The sequence below is a fragment of the Myodes glareolus genome, chromosome 12 (genome assembly GCF_982192425.1).
Source record: "Myodes glareolus chromosome 12, mMyoGla1.1, whole genome shotgun sequence".
Classification (NCBI taxonomy): Eukaryota; Metazoa; Chordata; class Mammalia; order Rodentia; family Cricetidae; genus Myodes; species Myodes glareolus.
Window position 1 is genome coordinate 2,385,157 of NC_142037.1, and position 24,504 is coordinate 2,409,660.

Consider the following 24,504-nt stretch of genomic DNA (forward strand, 5'->3'; position numbering starts at 1 on the left):
TGTGTTGCGGGGAGAGGTACATACATAATTCTAGCACTTGGGAGGTAAGGAAGCTTGGTGCAGCCCGAGTCGCAAACAATGTTTTTCAATTATATCTTTTCCTTTGAGCTGTTTCATGTCATTTTCCTTTATTCTGCTAGTCAACCCTTTGTGTTGTTCAAAATTCTTATGCTGAGGAAGTATGTCTACAGCATTTTTCTTTGTTTTCTCTAGCTTTGTTTGTATTGAATTATATTTTGCATATAACCTTAAATTAGTAAATATTGTCAAATTTGGCCATTTTTAGAGTACTTTTGCATACTCAAATTATTTTACAAGATCTTTAGATTGTCTTACATATTTAACATCTTTCTTTCGGAGGTGTTTCTTTGCTCCTCCCTGCCTGGCTGGCAGTCTCTGGTCTCAGTGACTGAGCATGACCCCCGTTTGCCTCCCTCAGAAGCACCGAGCTTGTCGTGCTCTGAAGCCCAGTGAGGAAATGTGAAAAAGTCTGCTATGTTTGTTCCTTCTTCACCTTTTTATTATTTGATGTTTATTTATTGTTTTAAATAATGTTTATTCTTTGTACAGAATGATGGTTTTACTATATTTTTTAAAATAATTTATTGTTTTATGTGCATTGGTGTTTTGCCTTCGTGCAGGTCTGTGTGAGGATGTTGGGTTCCATGGAACTAGAGTTACAGGCAGTTGTGGCTGCCATGTGGATCTTGGAATTAAACCTGGGTCCTCTGGAGGGTAGCCAGTGCTCTTAACTGCTGAATCATCTCTCCAGTGCCCCTCAATTTATTTATTTTTATTTCATGTGCATTGGGGTTTTGCATGCATGTGTGTATGTCTGAGGGTGTCAGATCCTGGAGTTATGGACAGTTGAGAGCTGCCTGCCATGTATGTGCTGAGAATTGGTTCTTGGGTTTGTTTTTTTGAGGTTGGTGGATATAATCCATCAGGATGGAGCAGGCACAGTGCCAAGAGGTAGGTAGCTCTGGTGGTGGGCAGACATTTGAGTCAACTTGTCCACTTCTTGTCTGCAGCCAGGAAAAAGAGAGAGGTAGATGGCGGTGTTCAACTCTGTCTTCTCTTTCCACTTCGTTCAGTCTTGGACCCAGACCTACACATTCAGGGTTGGTTTCCCTTCTCAGGTGTCACTCTTTGGAAATGTTCTTACAGAAATGGACAAAATGCTCAGGGTGTGTCTTTCTAGGTGATTCTAAGTCCAGCCTTCTTGACAACGAGGGTTAACCGTAGCAACACTCGAATCCTCTTTTATTTCATTCCTTTCTTCTATTCCCTTTTGCTGTCCTTCTTTTTCATTTTGGTTTTTTTTTTGTTTTGTTTTGTTTTGTTTTGTTTTGTTTTTAATTTATTGAAAAAGAGTCTCCTAGTCAGACTGGTAAACTCATCTCCTCCCTCTGACTGCTCGCTGTTGAGGTTGTAGGCATGCACCATCATCTGTCACACCTACCTCTGCTCTCATGTTTTATATGCGTACATTTTAAAGTCTAAATTCTGCGTATTCTGTCTGTTCCTACAGCCTGCATAATTTCATTCATTGTGTGTATGTACCACACTTTCCTTATCCACCCATCACTTGGTGGCACAGTTCCGTAACTTGGATGCTATAAGTAGCCCACAGTAAACAGATGTGCAGGTATCCTGTGGTCTGCTGACCTAGATACCTTCTGGAAGATACATACCAGGTGTGATATAACTGAACCACGTGATTACTGTGTGATAGTTTACTCTTTTGGTTTTTTGGGGACCCGCCACCCAGCTCCCAAATAAATCACACACAGAGGCTTATTCTTAGTTGTAGTGCCTGGCCTTAGCTTGGCTTGTTTCTTGCCAGCTTTTCTTAAGCAATCCTGTCTACATTTTGCCTCTGGGCTTTTATCTTTCTCTGTTTCTGTATACTTTTCTTTCCTTCTTACTCCGTGACTTGCTGTCCTCCTCTCCCTGTTCTCTTGCTTCTTTCTCCTCATTTCTCCTTTTGTTTATTCTCTCTGCCAGCCCTGCCTACCCTTGTCCCCCCCCCCCCCCCCCCGCCTTGCTGTTGGCCGTTCAGTTCTTTATTAGACCATCAGCTGTTTAAGACAGGAAAAGTAACAGCTTCACAGTTAATCATATGCAGCATAAACAAAAGTAATACTCCTGAAAATAGTATTCCCCAATGTGGGGTAGTTTTTTTAATCAGTAAGGAACCTCCATACTGATATCCACAGTTGATGAACTAATTGAAACTCATGCCAGTAGTTCTTCATGGCTTCTTTACCCACTTCCTTGCCCACACTTGTTTTTCTACTTGTGATGTGACTGAAATGGAATCTTGATATAATTTTTATTTGCATTTCTCTGATGGCTGAGGATGTTGAACATTGTTGTTAGCAGTGTTTTAAAGACCCTCTCTGTGAAGACCAGGCTAGCCTTTTTTTTCTTTTTGAACTTTTTAAAGGGAAGGGGCAGGTTGCAGTCATCGGGACAGTTTCCAAGGGTTAGTTCTCGCCACCGTGTGGGACCCAGAGATCAAACCCAGGCCTTCAGGATTGGTGGCAGGTGCCTTAATTCACTGAACTGTCTCACTGGCCCCCTAGCTAATCTTAAACTACTGGTCTCCAAAAGTTTAATTGCCATCTTTACTTCTTTTGAGAGCTGTTTGTGTATTTCATTTGCCATCGTTGATTGGATGGCTTGTAATTTGGGTGTTTCGTATTTGGGGGAGGGGGGTTGTTGTTGTTTTCTTTTGTTTTTGGCAAGGTTTCTCTGTAGCTTTGGAGCCTGTCCTGGAACTCACTATGTAGACCAGGCTGACCTCGAACTCACTAAGGTCCGCCTGCCTCTGCCTCCCGAGTGCTGGGATTAAAGGAGTGTGCCACCATTGCCCAGCTTATTTTTAAATTCTTTAAAATAAATTTTTGCATTTCTTTATTTGTGTGTGTCTGTGTATGTTAAAGGACCAACATGCTAAGGTGCATGTGTGGAGATCAAGGGATAACTTCCTGGGATTGATTCTCTTCATCATGTGTGTTCAAGGATTGAACTCAGTTTGTCAGACTTGCTACCAAGCACCGTTACCCACTCAGTCAACTTTTCCAACCTTAAACTCTTCATATAGTCCAGATATTATCCCTTGTCCCTGTACAGTTAGTTTTTTTCCGGTCTATGGATTTTTCTTTTCCCCATGGTTATCATTTCCTTTGCTGTGCAGAGCTTTTTACTTGAGAAAGCCCTGGATTCTGTTTTATTGATGTGGGTATATAGGCACCATGCTGGGTTTGTTGCTGTGGTCTGTGGAATAACTTGAAACTAGATACTGCAGTAGCTCCAACATTGTTCTTTGACTCAGGTATTTTAGGTAGTTGGAGTCTTTTGTGCTTCCATATAATGTCAAGGTTTTTTTCTATTGCTGGAAAGAATTGTGTCATTTTGACAGGGATCACATCGAGTCTGTAAATTACTTTTTGTGACACTAATCCATTAACTCTGTGAGTAGGGGAGTCTTTCCTTGTAGTGGTTTTTATTTTGTATTTAAAGCTTTAATTTTAGAGATCTTTTACCCTCTTTAGGGCTTTTTTAAGTTAGATTTTTTTTTCTCTTGGTTTCTCTCTCGGCATAACTGTTTTATTTCTCCGTGTTTTAGGATCAGCTTCTCTAATTAAAACAAATGTTTTTAAATCAAGTTTGTATTGTCTTTATAACCTATAAATTTTTTTCTTCATATGATTTTATGTCTTAAGAGATTTAATTATCTAGCTAATCTTTACTTTTATGAATAGTATCCTTTTTTCACTGTCTTCTGTCCTCCTCTAAAAAGCAGTATTGTTACTGATTCATTTATTTATCTATTTGCTGTGCTGGGGGACTATACCCAAGACTATGTGTGCTAGGCAAGTGCCCTACCACTGGGCCATCTCCTAAACCCTAGGAATATTGATTTTACAAAGTAATTTTATGTTATGCAAGTTTGTTCAATTCTATTATTTCTGTCATTTGATTCTTTTTCTGGGGATATATTATGCCAAAAAATAATTTCTGCTTCCCCATTTTTGTATTATGAACTGCAAATATTAAATTACAGTAAAAATGACTTATTTAGCCACTTGAAAGAATAAAGTAGATATAAATATACACATGTTTATATATACATAGATATATAAAATTAATAAATTTATACGCCTATAAATATATATTTATATGGTGTGTGTTACATTATTATAGATATAACATAAATATATACATATTGTATTTATTGATTTTTTTTTAATTTTTATTTATTTATTTTGAGACAGGGTTTCTGTATAGCCCTGGATGTCCTGCCACTAGCTCTGTAGACCAGGCCATCTTGAACTCAGATCCACCTTTGACTACCTCCTAAGTGCTGGGATTAAAGACATGTGCTGCTATGCCCAACTGACCTAAAATTTCTTAAGAAAACTGTCTCAAGACTGGAGAGGTGGCTCTATTATTAAGAGTACTGACTGCTCTTTCAGAGGACCTGGGTTGGATTCCTGTCACCGACATGGCAGTTCCAGGGGGTCCCACATCCTCTTCTGACCTTTGTGTGCACCAGGTGTAAAAGTGGTGGACAGACAGACATACACACCTGCAGGCAAAAACATCCATTCATATCAAATAAAAATTAAAAAAAAATTAAGAAATAGGAAAGTGAGAAAACTGTCTCAAAGAAATATTGTTAACTAAACTTGAAGGCATGGTAGCACATAGCCTTAATCCTAGAACTCTGGAGGTAGAGGCAGGTGGATGTCTGTGACTTCAAGGCCAGCCTGATCTATATAGTGAGTTCTAGGACGGCTGGGGTTATGCAGAGAGAGACTTGTCTTATTAAAACAGTAAGCAAAGAAAAAAGGAAAGAGCTGGGAGTTAGTTGGTGGCCCACACCTTTAATCCCAGCATTTAGGAGGCAGAGGTAGTCGCATCTCTGAGTTTGAGGCCAGCCTGGTGTACAAAGCAAGTTCTAGGACAGCCAAGTTTCAGGGCTGTTACACAAAGAAACCTTGCCTTGTAAAACCAAAAAGGAAAAGAAGAGGAAAGGAAGGAAGGAACAGAAAAGAAGTAGCGTTAACTGAAAAAGTGACAGATGAATACATATGAAATGGATATTTTTGTCAAAATATCCAAGGCCAGTGGAGACAGCTCATGGAGTAAGAGCTTTCCATGCAGCCTGACTTCCCTGGATTTGATCCTTGAACCTGTAGTGGAAGGAGAGAATTGATCCAAAAGTTTCCTGACTCCTGAACTACACACACACCAACGATAGTAAGTTTAAGTTTTGTTTTTTCATGAGAACTTTGGAATAAAATATACGTCTAGCATAGGCAAATACTTTTCAAAGTTTTCTTTTTGAAAACTGGCACAGAAGTAATGTCAGTCCTTGAGTTCAGGGCCAGCCTGGGACACAGACACATGAGTCACTGGCTCAAAAAATTCTCACTTTGAGAGTTCTAAGCGATTAACTGTATTTCCTCTACAGAAGAGACGTTCAAACCGCCAAGTTAAACGAAAAAAATATACAGAGGACTTGGATATAAAGATAACAGATGATGAAGAGGAGGAGGAGGTTGATGTAACTGGTCCAATAAAACCCGAGCCCATCATCCCAGAACCAGTGCAAGAACCTGATGGAGAGACTCTGCCTTCCATGCAGTTCTTTGTGGTGAGCCAGCGTCGGCCGTGCTCTGTGTGTGTGTGTGTGTGTGTGTGCGTGTGCGTGTGCGTGTGCACATGCATATGTTTTACTGTTTGCTGCTGCTGTTTTGAGATAGGGTTTACTCTACAGGCCAGGCAGCAATCCTCTTGCCTCAGCCTCTGGAGTGCAGGGTTATTGGCGTGAATGGCCACACTCGCCTTTTGCACTTTCAACCATTAGTTGACTGACAACATCTTTTGCTACAGGAGAATCCCAGTGAAGAAGATGCTGCTATTGTGGACAAAGTGCTTTCCATGCGAGTTGTGAAGAAAGAGGTGAGGCCTCTCTGTCCTTAATGTCATTCATAGCATTTTTATGTTGCATTCATAGGTTTATTTTCCCTGTGACGGGGATTCTCTACTACTGAGCTGCATCCACAGTTCACAAGTTTTATTTCGTGAGCACATTTGAATAGCAGAGTATATTGTTAGGGTATGTTTAAGATGATGTATGAAAGCTAGCTAGAAAACACTTCTTTCACTGTTTTGTTTACAGTGGATAAAAGATTACCGTCTTTAGCTCTCAGACCTCTGGTGCCAGATTAGTTCCTTGATTAATGAAATAGAAAATTAGGATTAATGAAAATGAAATTAGGAAACATTAGGATAAAGTTCCGCCATGTGTGAATGAAATTAAAAGATGTGTCTTTGATATATAAATGACTGCAATTTTTATACTTTTCTCAGCTTCCTTCTGGACAGTACACTGAAGCCGAGGAGTTCTTTGTCAAGTATAAGAACTAGTAAGTTACATGCAGTCAGAGCTGCTCACCCTAACTCCACAGGATGGGGAAGGGTCTCCCAAGTCCACAAGTTCTGAAAGTCTCCCAGGGAGACCTGTGTGCCTTATCCCCTCCTTTTTTTTTTTTTTTTTTTTTTTTGGTCTATTTATTTGTTTGTTTTTGTTTTAAGTTTTTCCAAGGGCTAATCAGACAATCTCAGGAATTAAAATGACTGTTTCCTTTTAGAAAAGTGAGGTGAGAGCAGTTTCTGATAAAATCCCTTGTGATCTTCTCTGCCTCATTTAAGGCCTTATTACTCTAAACTGTAGTTTGTAAACAAACAAAATTAGCATTGCTTGGGTGCTGGTAGGAAGTGTGGGTGTCTAGTAGTGCCCTGGAATAGGTGGTTTGCACATTTCAAGTGTCTGGCCTAAGCTGTCTCCTGTTAAGCACACATTTGCCCCACCTGTTGCTGGTTAGTCCCTGATCCCCAGTGCTGAAGTGCCAGGTCCCATTCTCATGGCGTGATTGGCTATTTCCCACCTGCTGTAGCTCCTACCTGCACTGTGAGTGGGCGACTATCTCCCAGCTGGAGAAGGATAAGAGGATCCATCAGAAACTAAAGCGGTTCAAAACAAAAATGGCTCAGATGAGACACTTCTTCCATGAGGTAATTAGGACTCAGTATTGACTATTATTACTTTCTGCTGTTTTTTTTTTTTTTTTTAATGAGATGACTGGATCTTGTATCCATGTTGTCCTCAGACTTCCCTCTCAGGGGCTGCTATTACAGAGCTGTCCTCATCACATGGCCTTCCCTTTCTTTCCTAGCACAAATTAGTTACTAGGCTATCAGCCTCCGCAAAAGATATGCTTGACTTGTGTGCATGAGTATAGAATTTCAAGTTTGATTATTTAATTGGTACCATTCCATTGTTTTATTGGGTTTGGGTCTATTAGAGAGGTATAAAGTTCAGCACGTGAGATGGACAAGTCTGTGCGTGGAGGATCTTCTGGAAGACGATAGAGTAGCCTGACCCACACCCAGCTCTCTTCTCTCCTACACTGCTCTTCTATCACCCGTCTCTTTAGATACAAACAACTTTCTCACTAAGAGAAAACTTGGTTTTTTTGAGACATTCAGGCTGACTTACTATGTAACTCCTTATGTGCGCTGGAGATGTGATCCATGGCTTTCTGTGTGCAAACAAACATCCTGTCAGCTGAACTTCATCTCCAGTCTGAGAAAACTTTTAAAAATCAGATTTCTAATGTAGTATTGGTAGAAATATTAATAAAGGAAGTTTAATTTCTTATATCTAGGATTACTACCAATTAAGCAAAGAAGCTATGTAAGCAAAGAAATGTGTCCATTATATTTAACAATTTAGAAGTTTTTCATGACCTTGACTTGTATTATACAAACAGAAGAGAGAGTGAAGAAATGGAGGTGACATCTTTGTGAAACACTTGGGAAAGCTCAATAAAGCAGAACAGAAAAACAGTTTCAGAGTGATAGTCAAGAAGAGGCATTTGTTTGCGTTATGAAATATAATAGAACAAGTTTATATGTTTCGGTGACTGATTCAACAGATAGAGAATACTCAGAAGACTAGAAAGCATCCAGAACGTTTATGGAGATAGTAGCTTGTTAGGGAGAAGAGATTCTGTGTCTGGTAACAGTGAAGAAAAGATTTATAGGTTTTGTTAGTTTGTCTTTTGAGACAGGATTTCTGTGTTAGTCTTGACTGTTCTAGAACTAACTCTGTAAACCAGGGAGGCCGTGAATTCACAGAGATCCACCTGCCTCTTCCTTCTGAGTAAGATTTATAGATTTTAATGCTATGAAAAATACACAATTCCAATTTATTTTTTTAAGCTTATAAGGATGAAATGGAAAGGCATAGCTAGGTTTACTGGACAGTGACTTTCCTCCCTCACCCAGGATGAAGAACCCTTCAATCCAGACTACGTAGAGGTGGACAGGATACTGGATGAGTCTCACAGTGTCGACAAGGATAATGGTGAGGTGAGTTGGGCGTGGAGAAACATGAAAGACTTTCTGCAGGTTTCTGCTGGTTTGCTTGCCAATCCTTTATTTTTCAGATGTGGCCGAAAAACCCCTTGGACTGAAAAGGTATTTCTGAGTTTCTTTTGTGGGATTCTTAGAAATACTGTGGGAAGGCAAAGGAGTAGACGAATAGAGATAGCTTTGCGGGCATCTTAGAGGTCTCCCTTTCCTTCAGGCTGTGTGGAGACCCTGCACACTAATCCCTAAATCAATGAGTATAAAAACACTTGCACAGGTTTCTGGCTTTCTATATTCCCTGAACTTACCATTAGTTCAGTACATTTTTGTTTGTTTGTTTGTTTGTTTTGGTTTTTCAAGATAAGGTTTCTCTGTGTAACAACTCTGGCCACCCTGGAATTTGCTCTGTAGACCCAGCTGGCTTTGAACTCAGAGACTCTGGAGTCTGGGACTAAAGGCGTGCGCCACCACTGCCCGGCAGTTTAGTACTTTTCATTTGTCATTTAGGAACCTACAATTCCTGTTGTATAAATTTAGACTGAGGGTACAAGATACGTATTTTCAAGTTTGTTTTCTGGGAATATTTCTTTCATAAACTGTTTTGGGAATCACTGTACTAAAACGTCTATAGATTAGGAAACATATTCTGTTTATGGTCATGTACTTGAAGGTTCCTGTTTCATTCTCCAAAGAGTCACACTTGATCTAAACCAAAAATGAACTCACCCCCATCTTAAATTATATCTACACGTCAGACTTCCTTTTCTTCTAAAATGTTTTACAGAGTTTTTCTGGCCTGTTACAGTGACCAAGAGAGAACAGATTTCTGTTCAGGCACCAATGCTAAGTGGTGAGCTAGGCTTGTGAGCTATGAGATTGATTCCCACATGTCACTCCAATAGGATCTGTGAGTCAGTCTTCCTTTTGTGACATTGCAAAGCTGTTTTCTCAGACTAAGAGGAACTCAGATAGGAACTTAGATACTCAGGGCCTACTAATGTTTTAATGTCTAAATAGTCTACTAAGTATAATGTATATAATGTATATTCTCTTCAGCCTTTTCTACTATGGCAGTCCTATGCTCCCTAACACCATACTTAGCCTTCCAAAAGTAACTGGCCTTAGGTTTGGACCCTTTGAAATGTACAGCTGGTGTTGTGCTGAAAATGTTCTGACTTTTTGATATTACAGTTAATGTTGCCAATATTTGACAGTAGTATTCATTTTTCCCTCCACAAAGTAGGTTTGATTTCTATCTATTTTTCATTAGCTAACAATAGAAATAATTATATTATTTAGAAAAATAAGCTAATATACTAGAAATATGTAACTTGTACAAAAGGTTTTAGATGGAATGACTCAAGTCACCACAGTAAAGGAAGAGCCATTGGATCTTTTCTGTTTGAGACACTTACACCCTTAATGGTAGCTGTTTTAAGAAGTAATCTGTGAATTCATAGTTAGAGATTTGTATGAGTGCACTCTCCCTAATAGTTTTTGTTTTGTTTTGAGACAAGGATTTTTTGTGTGCCCTTTCCTGCCCAGCACTTACCTCTGTAGACCACACTGGCCTTGGACTCAGATAGATCCTGTGTGCTGTGATTAAAGATCACCACACCTGACTATGCCTGATCTGTCCAATTGCACCTGCTTTATATAAGCCTATAATAGAAATGGTATTGCAGGACTGAATGATCATCTTTTTAATTTTATTTTTGTGGTCCCTAGGATCAGATCCAGGGTCCTCAGCATACTAGGGCCAGCACTCCAGCCCAGCAGTGACTATCTTAAATCACAAAAACAGAAGAGGTATTGCCTCCCCCTCTGCAGTGGACACCTATAGAATAGGTCTCAGTTGGAGCTTCAGCATGTCTTCCTTGAGCGTGTGGTTTTCTGCACCTATGGAGCCAATGCCTTGACATCCCGTACTAGAGTCCAGTTCCTCCCCTTAACCGTGCTGCCCTTGGCTTTGCTCTCCAGCCTGTCGTCTACTACCTGGTGAAGTGGTGCTCGCTGCCCTATGAGGACAGCACGTGGGAGCTGAAAGAGGACGTCGATGAGGGCAAGATTCGAGAATTTAAGCGGATCCAGTCAAGGCACCCAGAACTCAAAAGAGTGGTAGGTACATGTGGGTGTGGACGGTAGATGTGGTAGTGTAAAGGACTATTATATCAAGGCTTTATTTTTTTTTCCCTACTTGCAGAAGTTTTTTAGTTTAGCTTTCTACAGTGGAAATTCTCTAACATGTGAAGAAGGGTTGACTAAATAATATAATATACTCATCCTTCATGTGTATGGGTGTTTTGTCTGCACACCAGGAGAGGGCACTGACTCCCATCCTTCTGTGGTTATAGACAGTTGTGAACCTCCACATGAATGCTGAAATTGAACTCAGGACCTCTGGAAGACTGGCCAGTGTTCTTTACTTTTGAACTATCTCTCTAGCCCCCTAAATTTCTTAAAGTAATTTCCTGGGTTCTTCCTGAGTTACCCAGTGGGCATTCTTTCTTTTAAAAATAACATGCAGTCATAAATTTAAATGTATTTCACAGATTATAATCCAAGCAAGGTTTTCATTTGATTAAAAAACTGGAATTTAGTAATTTTATAAGTGTCGCTGCACCACTAATTCAGATTTTTTACTTTTTAGAATCGTCCACAGGCAAGTGCCTGGAAGAAACTGGAGCTGTCACACGAATATAAAAACAGGAACCAGCTGCGGGAGTACCAGTTAGAAGGGGTCAACTGGCTCCTCTTCAACTGGTATAACAGGTAAAGAAAAGTGATCTTATAGCACGTAGGCTTAGCCTAGGAATTATTCTTATACATATTTTTTCCTAGGTAGATTCTTTTCATCAAGATGATAAATTTTTGACATATTCTTCTCCCCTATCCCACCCTGAAATCTACAGGCAGAACTGCATCCTCGCTGATGAAATGGGATTAGGCAAAACTATTCAGTCGATTGCCTTCTTACAGGAGGTGTATAATGTAGGCATTCATGGTCCCTTTTTGGTCATTGCTCCATTGTCCACCATAACTAACTGGGAGCGAGAATTCAATACGTGGACGGAGATGAACACTATTGTGTATCATGGCAGCCTGGCAAGCCGGCAGATGATTCAGCAGTATGAAATGTACTGTAAGGATTCTCGGGTGAGTGATATGTCTTGGGACTGCTGTATCTAGGTACCTAGTATTTCAGGGGCTGCTTATGAGTTAAAGATGTTTCCTGAGGCTCTCTGTGATTTAAGGTCTTCTTTTATGCAACAGTGGGGCTGAACTTAGCTGTTTCCACCCAGCAGACACCGTGGGTCACTGGCCGTTCTGATTTTACATATGAATACATCATCCTGATGGATTGGTTTGTTTGCTTGAGTCAACTCCTTCAGTGCAGCCTGGCCTGGCTTTAGCTCCCTGAATACCGAGATGATAGTTATGCACCACAATACCCAGCTGGTACATGTAATTTAAGTAGAATTTTAATAGCACTAATGAGTTTTAAAGTATTTTTCATAGTGATAAACCTACATGTGGTAATAAACTTAAATACATTTGCCCTTTTTTGAATGACTGAAATTTTAATAGGTGCTTTTTCCTAAGGAAAAAATTTTGAATCACCCATTTTGTATAATTAATTATTTATTGCTGCTTTTTATGATTTTTATCTCTAAGCTAAATTTTCTCATATATTATAGTTCTTAATTTTGTTGAAATTATTTGAATTTTAGGGTCCAATATTAACATGTTCTGTATTAGCTATTGCCACTTGTATTTTTATTTATTGTGGTTTTGAAATAAGGGCTGTATATGTAGCCCAGGTTGGCCTCAAACTTGAGCTCGTATCGCCTCAGCTCCCTGAGTCAGCTAGGTTACAGGGAGCTACCTGGCTCGGCTTCCTCTTTTCCCTGTAGTATGTTTCAGCATTGCTCAACATTTTGTGCACCTCATTGTTAACCAAGGAACGATCTAAGGCCGATTTACATTAGCTAAGCATACAACAGTCAGAAATGTCCAGCTCCACTCAGTGAGGTAGGCATGTTATTCTTTTCAAGATGCTGAATCTGTCGGGGAAAGTGCATACATATCACGTCTGTGATTTGGCACTGACTGTTGGGAATATAAACAGTGGCAGAAGTTGGTAGTGGTGCAGTTGTACTGTGTAACACTTATTTAAGTGTGGAAGGAAATGCAGAACTCTGCAGGTGGGCACTCTTCTGATTGCACTGGTTTCATGATTAGGGTCGCCTCATCCCAGGTGCATATAAGTTTGATGCCTTGATCACCACTTTCGAGATGATTTTGTCAGACTGTCCCGAGCTTCGTGAGATCGAGTGGCGCTGTGTTATCATTGACGAAGCCCACAGACTGAAGAACCGTAATTGCAAGCTGCTCGATAGTCTGAAGCACATGGACCTGGTGAGTACTCCAGAGTGACTTGTGCACACAGACATCTGACTTTGCTGTGAAATGAAAACCTGTATTGAGGGCCTCTGAGAGTCATAAACATTGTAAGTTTAGATTTGAAAACTAACTATAAATGAGCGCTTCTTAGTCATGAGGCATGGCAGGAAGGCCCCTTAGTTACCTGTCCCAAAGATCAGTATTTAAAACAACAACTCTATCTTTCATGATTCTCTAGTTGAGCCTTTTGGGCCACACTCAACTAAGATGTTCTCCTGGTGGTCTTTCCTGGGTGACTACTGGTGCTGCAGCTAACAGTTGATAGTAGTTATTTGTTGGAACACTTAGGTTATCATCTTACTCCTGGCCTTTCTTCTTCTAGTAGGCCAGATTGGGTGGGCTTCCTTAAGAGTGACATCAGGGAGAACGGTCAGGTGGAGTGTGGAGCCCTTGGACTCAGACTCCAATGCGTTCTCTTTGTCAAACCAGTCACAGGGCAGCCTGGGTACAGCGGGGAGCCTTACCGAGAGGAATTACAGAGAACTAGTGACCACAGAAACGTTCCACGAGGGGCAAATTAGGATTTCTATGGGTAGTTAATGTGGAGAGAGACATGAATTTGGATAGTGTAATCTGAGTTACTAGTACTTTATTTGGTTAAAGTCAGTATTCACTTGGTTTCAGCCTGTCAGATAAGGGCATCTCCTAAATGGTTTTTGTTATGAGTGAGCAAGTAAAAGAAAAGTTAAGGCAGTAATCTGGCCCATGATGGGGTCATAGTGTAGATAAACTAATACTCAACTGACTGCATACTTGATGGGATCTCTCCAAATCCTCTGTCTTCTCCCATGAAGGAGCATAAAGTGTTACTCACAGGAACGCCGCTGCAGAACACTGTAGAGGAACTATTCAGCCTGCTCCATTTCTTGGAACCTTCACAGTTCCCTTCAGAATCAGAGTTCCTTAAGGATTTTGGCGATCTCAAGACAGAGGAGCAGGTAAGAAATCTGTCTGATGAGGTCTTGAAGTTTTGCCCACATCAACTGTAATCTTCAATCTTCAGATAGCAGAGAACTAATTTTGTTTCTGTATAATCGTATTTGTTTATGATGTAATGTAATATTATTTGTTTCTTTTTCCCTTCTGATATAATGTAATGTTAGTGGTTTCTTTTTCTCTTTATAATGAACCACAGGTTCAAAAACTACAGGCTATTCTCAAGCCAATGATGCTGAGAAGACTCAAAGAGGATGTGGAAAAAAATTTGGCTCCCAAACAGGAAACTATCATTGAAGTAGAGCTTACCAACATCCAGAAGAAGTACTACCGAGCCATTTTAGAGAAGAATTTCTCCTTCCTTTCCAAAGGAGCCGGACATACCAACATGCCCAACCTACTGAACACGATGATGGAGCTACGCAAGTGCTGTAACCACCCGTACCTCATCAATGGTGAGGGCACTCGAGTCCTGGACACTGCGCTCTCTGTGTGTGTGTGTGTGTGTGTGTGTGTGTGTGTTTGTGCGTGTATGTGCGTGTGTGTGTGACTTGAGTGCAGCAGCATACATGCAGAGGTCAGAGGACAACATTGTGGAATCTTCTCTCCTTCCACCTCCATGTGGGCTATTGGGATCATACTTAGTTAGCCAGGCTTGCAAGGCAAGCACCTTTATCTTTTGAGCAATCTTGCTGACCATTCTGATTATTTCTATTTCCTTGGTTTTACAAAATTTCCTAAATTAAATAGGATTTTTTTATGTAGAATTTCATGAGTAAGAACTCAGGTTATTCTGCGTTCTTACTGGTACCTCATGATGAGTTTTTTCATGGGGAGGTGGTTATATGTTAATAATAGTAGGTATGTTTCAGGTTAGTCGTTGTCCGTGAAGACCTGCCTTAATTAGCATGTTTTATATAGCGGAATAGAAAATTAGTTTGGATGTAAAAGTTTGGAACTTTTTGTGAGAAATGCTACTATTAATGCATTTGCTGCATAAGCATGAGGACATGAATTTGAATTCCCTGCACTTCATATAACAATTTGTACATAAATGCACACCTGTAACTCAAATGCCGTGGGGATTGTGGGTGTGTCAACTCAAGCCTAGTTCTCTATGTTGTTCAGTTTGAGAGCCTCTGTCACATTCTACTGTGACAGAATGGTAGAGCAGAACCTGTTTGTGTGTGTGCGTGCGTGCGTGCGTGCGTGTGTGTCTGTCTGTGTGCGTGTCTGTGTGTGTGTATGTCTGTGTGCGTGCGTGTCTGTCTGCGTGTGTGTGTGTGTGGTGCGCCCTCACAGAGAGGGAGGGAAGAAGGGTTAAAAATCATACTGCTTTTTATTTTGCTTACTTATCTCAAGCTATTATGTTAAATAAGACTTTATATGTTTTCACTTATTCACAACTTCAACTTTGACTATTTTATTTGTAGGTGCAGAAGAAAAAATCCTGATGGAGTTTCGGGAAGCTTGTCATATTATACCTCAAGATTTCCACCTGCAGGCCATGGTTCGGTCAGCTGGCAAGTTGGTTCTTATTGACAAGTTACTTCCAAAGCTTAAAGCTGGGGGCCATAAAGTTCTGATCTTTTCCCAGATGGTACGCTGTCTAGATATCCTGGAGGATTATCTAATCCAAAGGAGGTAAGAAATGAGTCATTCTAAAATGTTTTTATCTCTTCATAAAGCTTCAAGGATAGTTGTTTGTAGCTCAGTGGTAAAGTGTTTGCTTGGCACATGCAGGACCTTGGTTTCTCTGCGTAACCACTTTTTCCCTCTTGATATCCACCCATCCTTACCAGGTACTTATACGAACGGATTGATGGGCGAGTTAGAGGCAACCTTCGACAGGCTGCTATCGACCGCTTTAGCAAGCCTGACTCAGACCGCTTTGTCTTTTTGCTGTGCACCCGTGCTGGTGGACTTGGTATTAATCTTACAGCTGCTGATACTTGTATTATCTTTGATTCAGACTGGAATCCACAGAATGACCTGCAGGTAAAGGAAATTATTTCCTTAAAAACTACGTGCCAAAAAAAATTAATAATAATAATAAGCCAGGCGGTGGTGGCTCACACTTTTAATCCCAGCACTCGGGAGGCAGAGGCAGGTGGATCTCTGTGAGTTTGAGAACAGCCTGGTCTACAAGAGCTAGTTCCAGGACAGGCATCAAAGCTACAGAGAAACGCTGTCTTGAAAAAAACAAACAAGTAAACTACATGCCTAATCCAAGAGATTTTTAATAAATCACGTTCTCTTAGACCCCTTTTTCAAAGAAGAGGAAATTGTTTACCTAGAGGAGTCAGCTAACAGTCTGTGAAGAATCTAACAGTAATTGTAGGCTGTGGAGTCTGTAGTCTCTGTTTCAGCTGCTGCTGCGGCAGGAAGCCAGTGACAGGTGGCATGGAAGTGATGGGTCTGTGTGTCAGTCAGATTTCATAAGAGATAGGCACACAAGCTAGTTTGCAGAGGTGGATGTAGTGGCTCACATCTTTAATCCCAGACAAAGGCAGGGGCATTTCTGTGAGTCAGGACAGTGTCTCCCAAAAAGAAAAGGAAAAAGGAAGAAAGAAGCAAAACTAGTTTGCTGACCCCCGTTCTACAAGATGGGGCAGAAATTTCTTTTTGAAATTTTGGTTTTGAGTTGATTTCATGGCTCTTCGTGAGTGTGAATGAGTTGATTTCATGGCTCTTTGTGAGTGTGAAGAACTAAGACTTGATGTTATGTGCATCTTTGCTCTTAACCAGGCCCAGGCACGGTGTCATCGAATTGGACAGAGCAAAGCTGTGAAGGTTTACCGACTCATCACTCGTAATTCCTACGAGAGAGAGATGTTTGATAAAGCTAGCCTCAAGTTGGGACTGGATAAGGCTGTGCTTCAGTCCATGAGTGGTCGGGATGGCAACATCACTGGAGTAAGTCTGCAGACACTTTTGTGGGGGTCCCAGTAATAGGGGGAGATAAAAAGCAATCACTTTAGAGGATGCATGTGTGTGTTTATGTGCACATAGAACTTGGAGGAACTTTGTGGAGTCAGTTCTCCTTTCCCCTTTTCGTGGTTCTGGAGGTCAAGTGCAGATCACCAGGAATTAATTGATTGATCATTTTTTACAGTAGAATAAAATGTCAACTATTCTTTTTTTTTAAGATTTCTATCCTTGTCTTTTTTTTCCCCAGATTCAACAGTTCTCCAAAAAAGAGATTGAAGATCTCTTAAGGAAGGGCGCTTATGCTGCCATAATGGAGGAAGATGATGAGGGTTCTAAGTTTTGTGAGGAGGACATAGACCAGATCTTGCTGAGGCGGACTACAACCATCACTATTGAGTCTGAAGGGAAAGGGTCTACCTTTGCTAAGGTCTGTGGCAGATCCTCCGTGAGCAGGCAGAGATGGAGACAGCAATCTCCAGGATTTAAAGATTTTTAAATATTTTCTAATTTCCCTTTGTGTATAAAAGATTGTAATTAACTTTATTCTGCCTTTATTTCTCTCTAGGCAAGCTTTGTTGCTTCTGAAAATAGGACAGATATTTCCCTGGATGATCCAAACTTTTGGCAAAAATGGGCGAAAAAGGCAGACCTAGACATGGATCTGCTGAATAGCAAGGTGAGCTTATCCCTCCTTTGAGCGGGGCCTATACTGTAGAAGGCAAAGTCCAGTACTTTCATTCTTTATTAGTTCCGACTCTTTAATGCTAATTAAAATTTAAGATAGACTAATATATATAACGGTTATAGAACCATTCTCTACCAAGGATACACTCTAACGACACTTAACGTGTTGTCTTAGTCATTGCTCTATAGCTGTGAAGAGATACCATAACCATGGCAACTTTTACAAAGCAAAGTATTTAATTGGTGCTGGCTTACAGTTCAGAGGTTGTCTATTAGTGTCATGGCAGCAGACATGATGGTACACAGGCAGACATGGTAGCTCAGAGTCTTTCATAGAAGATCCAAAGGCTGCAGGAAGACAAAGACATGGGGCTTGGCTTGAACTTTTGAAACCCTAAAGCCCACGCCAAGTGACACACTTTCTCCAGCAAGGCCACACCTACTGCAGCAAGGCCTTGTGCTCTGATCCTTTCTAGTAGTGCACTCCCTGGTGACCAAGCATCCAAATCTGCGACTCTGTGGGGCCGTTCTTACTTAAACCACCACAGATGTTGACCACCTTTTTCTTCCTGAGCCTTGTAGATTGTTTTACATGCCCTAAACTCTGAGTAGTTTCATAACTTATATTCAAGGGTATGTCAGTTCATAAGTGTCTTCACTCTTTGCCTGTGAGCAGACCATAGAAATATCTCTTGCTCTCTCTATAGAATAACTTGGTGATTGACACACCTCGAGTGCGGAAACAGACTCGGCACTTCAGCACTCTGAAAGATGATGACCTGGTTGAGTTTTCTGATTTGGAAAGTGAGGATGATGAGCGACCACGCTCCCGAAGACATGACCGGCATCACACCTATGGGCGCACTGACTGCTTTCGGGTGGAAAAGCATCTCCTGGTATACGGGTAAGAATGCAACTTGCCGAGCAGTAGGACGCCTCTGTGCTGACTGACTCCTGACGCTGTTGCCTTTCAGATTGGAGGATGTGTCCAAGAGGCATCATGTAGAAACACTACCTTTGAGGAAGCTTCTGTTTGTTTTTCACTTTTGGGACGATGGCAATTCTGGGAGCCAGGAGAATACCACTGAATTTGAATCTCTCCAAAAATACATGTGTTGTTGCCTTTTCTGTTTTGTTAGTTGGGGACGTTGGCGAGATATTTTGTCTCATGGACGCTTTAAGCGACGTATGACTGAAAGAGATGTGGAGACAATATGCCGTGCCATCCTTGTGTACTGTCTGCTACACTACCGTGGGGATGAGAATATCAAAAGCTTCATTTGGGACTTGATTAGCCCTGCTGAAAATGGCAAGACAAAAGAATTGCAGAATCATTCAGGTAATTATCAACTCCTACCCTTTTGTCTTTCTGCAGGGTATTTAGTCCCTTTCAGTTGTAAGGGTTTTTCTCAATCCAAGTCTTTGATGTCTCCCCTTTCCCAGGTTTGTCTATCCCTGTGCCACGTGGGCGTAAGGGGAAAAAAGTAAAGTCACAAAGTACTTTTGACATTCATAAGGCAGACTGGATCCGGAAATATAACCCTGATACTCTATTCCAAGATGAGAGTTATAAGAAGCACTTGAAACATCAGTGTAACAAGTAAGAATGCTGTTCAGATAAGTCCTCATGAAGGCTTGCTACATTGTTGCTAAGGTGTCTCTTTCTCCCTTCTAGGGTACTGTTGAGAGTACGGATGCTGTACTATCTGAGGCAAGAAGTTATTGGAGACCAAGCAGAGAAGGTGTTAGGGGGTGCCATCGCAAGGTAAAGTTCCTTTCTTTAATATTTATTCCTATATCTATCACTGATCTATCTATCTATCCATCCATCCATCTATCTATCCATCTATCCATCCATTTATCTATCTATCCATCTATCATATATCTGTCTGTCTGTCTATCTATCATCTATCTATCTATATCTGTCTATCTATCTATCTATCTATCTATCTATCTATCTATCTATCTATCTTCTATCATCTGTTGTTTTGTGTTGTGGGGAGGATAGGGGTATGCCATGACATGCTTGTGGCACTCAGAAGACAAATTGCCAGCATAGTTTCTCTCCTGTGTGGGTTCCAGGGATTGAACTCAGGATGTCAGGCTTGGTAGCAAGCTCCTTCACCTGCTGAGTCACCTTGCCAGCCTCTTTGTATTTATGCACTCCTTCATGCTGTTTCCTTCCTTGCTCCAGGAGTGACTAGTTTGCTTACTTCCTCCTATACTGTCTTTGAGATATCTGATAATTGGCCAAGAGGGATGGCTCTGTCGTTAAAGGCTAGGCTCACAACCGAAAATATAAGAGATATCTGATAATTAAAAATCTCTGTATCAGGCCTTTAATCCTGTATTTAGCACAAGTTCATGAGCATAAACATTTAAAGTAATGAATAAAGCAAGCAACCTTTAATAATCTTTCAAAGGATTATCACTTCTATTTCTAACATTGCTTTACTGACTTATACACATTTAGTGAGATTGACATATGGTTCCCAGTAGTGGATCAGCTGGAAGTTCCAACAGCATGGTGGGACAGCGAAGCTGACAAATCCCTGCTCATTGGCGTTTTTAAGCATGGTAGGTACCCTCTCCAGTATTGCTTTTCTATTAAAGACGTGTCAAGAGAGAATACATCCAACAGAGTACTTGTAATGAGTAACTCATAACCAGAAATTTTATGTTTAACTAAGAAATGGTTTTTCAATGTCTGTAACAGACTAATTCTATAATCAAATGTTCAAGGAATTCCAGATAGACAGTTACAGGCAGGGAGCCTCTCTGTCTGTCTTCTCACCTCCCTGTGTATCATGGGATCTATATTAGGATTCTACAAGTCAAGGCAAGTAATATATGTCAAGTTCTGTTAATAATAACCATACTTAATTTCAGTGACTTTTCTTATGGCATGCTCCAATGATCCTATTTATCCAAATGTTTCACTTGTCTAAAGGTTTAGTAGTCTGAGGTAGCAGTGAGTACTAATTTCTTATCAGGCAAAAACTGATAAGAAATTCCAGGCATTAGAATCGGTGAATATTAGCTTTATCCTTTGATGTATTGGAATGAATTTTTTAAACATACTTTCTGTTTACTTCCTAAAATAAAGTTACTTAATTGACATGTTTTTTAGAAATGTGATGGGCTAAGAAAAGTTGTGAGCAAGCCAGACATGGTAGTGCATCCCTTTACTCCCAGCACTTGGAATGCAGACACAGGCGGATCTCGTGTGTCATAGACCAGCCAGGACTACACACAGAGATCCTATTTTAAAGATAAATAAAAAAGATGGGCATTTGATTTACTAGCAAGACACAGAAGTTTAGAGTTCAGTACAAGTAGTCACTGGGGATCTCTTTACTTTCAGGTGTGTTTCTTGTTCTTCATTTGAGAATGTGTGATAAAAATCATAAATTATTAGGCTATTTTCTTCATTTCTGTACTAAGAATAGTAATCTAAAAATTATTAAATGATTCTATAGACCTTAAGATGAGTTATATATTAAATTATTGTCAACCAGGTGAAAACTACAAAAGTTATAAATACAGTGGTATTAACACCTATCCAAGTCGATATTTTTTATTCTGAGCAAAGCCATAGTCTAATGATACCAATAGTATACAAAATAAGTACAGACATTGGAATTTCTTCAATCTGTGTCCCTTGTTCTTCTAGGCTATGAGAAATATAACACCATGAGGGCAGACCCAGCCTTGTGCTTCCTGGAAAAGGCTGGCAGGCCAGATGACAAAGCTATTGCCGCAGAACATAGAGTGCTAGATAATTTCTCCGACCTGGTGGAAGGGTAAGCACTGGTGGTGCCTTCACTTGGGTCTGCTTTGTGCTGCTTGTGCTGATTCTACCTAACGCTAGCCTGGGCTGGATGAAGTAGGACTCCTTTTTGTTTTACTCTGTTTTTGTTTTGAGACAGGGTCTCATAAAGTTCCAGGTCTTTCTGATGGCCTGGAACTTGCTTTGTAGAACAGCGCACCTCAGACTCGGAGATTCACCTGCCTCTCCCTCCTGAGTGCTGGGATTAAAGGCGTGCACCACCATACTCTGCCCATCACTGAGATTCGTAATGGTGGTTATTCTCAAGCGTGAATCTGTGTTCTTCCCAGAAGGCTTACACAATAATCACAGTATAGCTGCAGTAACTGGAAAGATAAGCTAATTCTGTGGAAAATAATAGACAGTCAGTTCTCATAGGTCACTTCTGTGACAGAGCTTCAGACAGTGTCAGCCCTGACTTATCATTTCCCGTGGATCCGAAACATAAAAGTACTCGTTTGCCTGGGGCATGTCCTGATGATGAGCTGCCATGCTAATACTGAGTCACCAAGGAGGGCAGTGTTGCCCTGGTTTGGGTGCCAGTGAGTTTAACAAAACTTCTCACATGGAGACCTGAGGGACATGCTGCAAGGATGGGTTTTGTTAAGGGCTCTCTATAAATTTCTGCATGAGCAAGAATATTGATGACTGACTACATCTTCACTTTGGTTTGCATAGGACTAACAAAAGAATTGTATTTATTGCAAATCATTCTGTCACTCTGCTGCTCAAGAGCAAAGTGGAGAAAATTAATACGTTTTTAAAAATATGAACATGGTGTGAAGAGATGGTATCTTAGTTAGGGTTATTATTGCTGTGATGAAATACCATGACCAAAAGCAGCTTAGGGAGGAAAGGGTTCATGTCAGCCACAGCCCCACAGAACAGTTCCTCATCAGAGCAAGGAGGGCAGAAACTCATGTAAAGCAGGAGCCAGCCCACAATGCACTGGGCCCTCCTCCATCAATCACTAATTTGAAAAGTGTCTTACTGACTTGCCTGGAGCCCAGTCTTAGGAGAGGCATTTCCTCAGTTGATATCCCTCCTTTCAGATGACTCTAGCTTGTGTGAAGCTGACAGAAGACTGCCAACACCAGTGGCTCAGTCCTTAAGAGCACTTCCAGCTCTTTCAGGGGGTGCAGATTTACTCACAATTCCCTGAACCTTCAGTTCTAAAGGATTCAACATCCATCCCAACAACAGGCATGCACATAGTACACAAACATACATTGTTTAGGCACTCACACATACACATAAAATAAATCTTTAAAGAAACATGCAAAATTAATAAATGGTAAATAGTTGTGAAGGAAGGGGAAGTAATTAAACAATAAAAAGAGTAAAGAAAAGGGAAGTATGGATCAAAGTATTTGACTTACTGCTAACTATGATGGCAGGTAGTCTAGAGGCTCGAAGCAGAAAGATTGTTTGAGTCTGTCAGTTTAAGATTAGCCTGAGCAACAGTTTAGTAAGATTTTGTCCCAGAAAGTTAGGACTAGAGAGATAGAGAGGTGGCTCAGCAGTTAGGAACACTAGTTGGTCTTCCAGAGGGCCCAGGTTCAGTTTCCAGTACCCAAATGATGGCTAAATAAATAGCTTATGTAACTCCAGTCCTATGTGCACCCGGCACATTTCCCATAATGCACAGGCATGCATATAGTTAGAACACCCATACACATAAAAAAACTATTCTAAAAAATGGATAAAAGTGTTTTGTTTTTCCAAGTCAGGAAATTTTGATATGTGCTTTGTGAACTTACAATTATTTATTCTCTCAGAGCGATTCTTAACATAGCCACAGCTTGAATCCTGGCCCACATTCCCGAAAGCATGAGATTAAAGAGTAACCTTTGCTGGCTTGTATGTTTGGTCAGATCTCCTAGTGATAGAATACATATTAGTATCTTTGTTTCTGGATAATTCTAGGATTGACTTCGATAAGGATTGTGAAGATCCTGAATATAAACCACTCCAGGGTCCCCCAAAGGACCCAGAGGATGAGGTAAGAAATCCTTTAGAGCATAGTTTTTATCTATTAGTAAATCTTATCTCGGAAAGTAAATAAACTTTTAAGAATGTAAACTACAAGTGTTAGCGAGAGGGCTCAGTGATCAAAGAGCACTGACTGTTCCTCTAGAGGACCCTTTCCTGGTCTGCACAGGCACCAGGCACACATGCAGTGCACAGACATGCATGCATGCAAAGCACCCATACACATATAATAAAAATTAGTCTTAGAATAGAATAAAAGAATGTAAACTCATGACGATGCTAATGCCAGCATAAAGACATGGGTGAGATGGTTTTGTGGAGGAGGTGGGGTGCAAACTGGGTGTTAATAGGTGTTAGTCAACAAATTCCCAAGTCCTGGAGTCTCACTATTATCAAGAACTAACTGTTTGGGTTCTACTTGTTCTTTTCTTTGGTTGCTTCCAAATTTTTGTGAGAGTTCCTTTCATTAGAAATTTTTCTTATCCCTTGGTGCCCCAGAAGGACATTCACAAGAAAGTGATTTCAGAGTGCCAACTTCTCCCCTTTCACTCCCCTCTCCATCCTGTGGGGTGGATCTCCTTCTCTAGGGTGATCCCTTGATGATGATGGATGAGGAGATCTCAGTCATTGATGGAGAAGAAGGTAAATTCTAGATCAAACAGTCTATCTTTGTAAGGGTTGGGTTGGGGGATTTTTGACTACTCTCTCATGCTGGGATATCTAAAAGCTTTGCCTTTTCATGAGTAGAAACACAAGTATCATTTCTGCTCTTCTTCCTGTACAGCCTATTAATTCTGCTTTGTTTCCCACAGCCCAGGTGACTCAGCAGCCAGGGCATTTATTCTGGCCTCCAGGCTCTGCCCTAACAGCCAGGCTCCGCCGCCTGGTAACAGCCTATCAGCGCAGCTACAAGAGAGAACAAATGAAGATGGAGGCTGCAGAGCGTGGAGACCGGAGGCGCCGACGTTGTGAAGCAGCCTTTAAACTCAAAGAAATTGCAAGGCGGGAAAAACAACAACGGTATAGTATAGCTAGGAGTTTGGACTGAGCTCTGAGTTTGTCGTCAGCTGTGAGCCTGTACTGAGAAAGTATGGCAGGAAGGATTTACTTGGAATTCCCTAGACCAGATCGTCCTTTCTGCCTTGTTCTCTAACTAGTACTTAGGATTTTGCTAGGGGCTGGGGATACAGCTCAGTGGCACAGCCCTTACCTTCCAT

At 40.8% G+C, this 24,504-nt stretch overlaps 1 protein-coding gene and 1 non-coding gene across 7 annotated transcripts in view; both read left to right on the plus strand.

The window, feature by feature from the left end:
* Chd8 (chromodomain helicase DNA binding protein 8) overlaps positions 1 to 24,504 on the plus strand; it is a 64,686-nt gene that overhangs the window by 31,133 nt on the left and 9,049 nt on the right. For 5 of the 6 annotated variants that reach the window (XM_048435670.3, XM_085698406.2, XM_085698407.2 and 2 more), the window contains exons 6-30: positions 5,486 to 5,668; positions 5,908 to 5,976; positions 6,388 to 6,443; positions 6,975 to 7,092; positions 8,368 to 8,451; positions 10,432 to 10,569; positions 11,102 to 11,223; positions 11,364 to 11,607; positions 12,694 to 12,870; positions 13,710 to 13,853; positions 14,051 to 14,306; positions 15,285 to 15,495; positions 15,654 to 15,849; positions 16,600 to 16,767; positions 17,030 to 17,209; positions 17,348 to 17,458; positions 18,174 to 18,370; positions 18,606 to 18,805; positions 18,886 to 19,066; positions 19,142 to 19,231; positions 19,940 to 20,043; positions 21,140 to 21,269; positions 23,222 to 23,297; positions 23,875 to 23,929; positions 24,100 to 24,307. In XM_048435670.3, the coding sequence (XP_048291627.1) occupies positions 5,486 to 5,668; positions 5,908 to 5,976; positions 6,388 to 6,443; positions 6,975 to 7,092; positions 8,368 to 8,451; positions 10,432 to 10,569; positions 11,102 to 11,223; positions 11,364 to 11,607; positions 12,694 to 12,870; positions 13,710 to 13,853; positions 14,051 to 14,306; positions 15,285 to 15,495; positions 15,654 to 15,849; positions 16,600 to 16,767; positions 17,030 to 17,209; positions 17,348 to 17,458; positions 18,174 to 18,370; positions 18,606 to 18,805; positions 18,886 to 19,066; positions 19,142 to 19,231; positions 19,940 to 20,043; positions 21,140 to 21,269; positions 23,222 to 23,297; positions 23,875 to 23,929; positions 24,100 to 24,307 (3,698 nt within the window). The remainder of the gene's footprint in view (positions 1 to 5,485; positions 5,669 to 5,907; positions 5,977 to 6,387; positions 6,444 to 6,974; positions 7,093 to 8,367; positions 8,452 to 10,431; positions 10,570 to 11,101; positions 11,224 to 11,363; positions 11,608 to 12,693; positions 12,871 to 13,709; positions 13,854 to 14,050; positions 14,307 to 15,284; positions 15,496 to 15,653; positions 15,850 to 16,599; positions 16,768 to 17,029; positions 17,210 to 17,347; positions 17,459 to 18,173; positions 18,371 to 18,605; positions 18,806 to 18,885; positions 19,067 to 19,141; positions 19,232 to 19,939; positions 20,044 to 21,139; positions 21,270 to 23,221; positions 23,298 to 23,874; positions 23,930 to 24,099; positions 24,308 to 24,504) is intronic. The other variant, XM_048435674.3, reaches the window with a different exon arrangement.
* On the plus strand, positions 21,768 to 21,877 carry LOC125401389 (small nucleolar RNA U6-53/MBII-28). The gene has a single exon (XR_007232334.1). It is a non-coding gene; the product is annotated as a small nucleolar RNA U6-53/MBII-28 (small nucleolar RNA).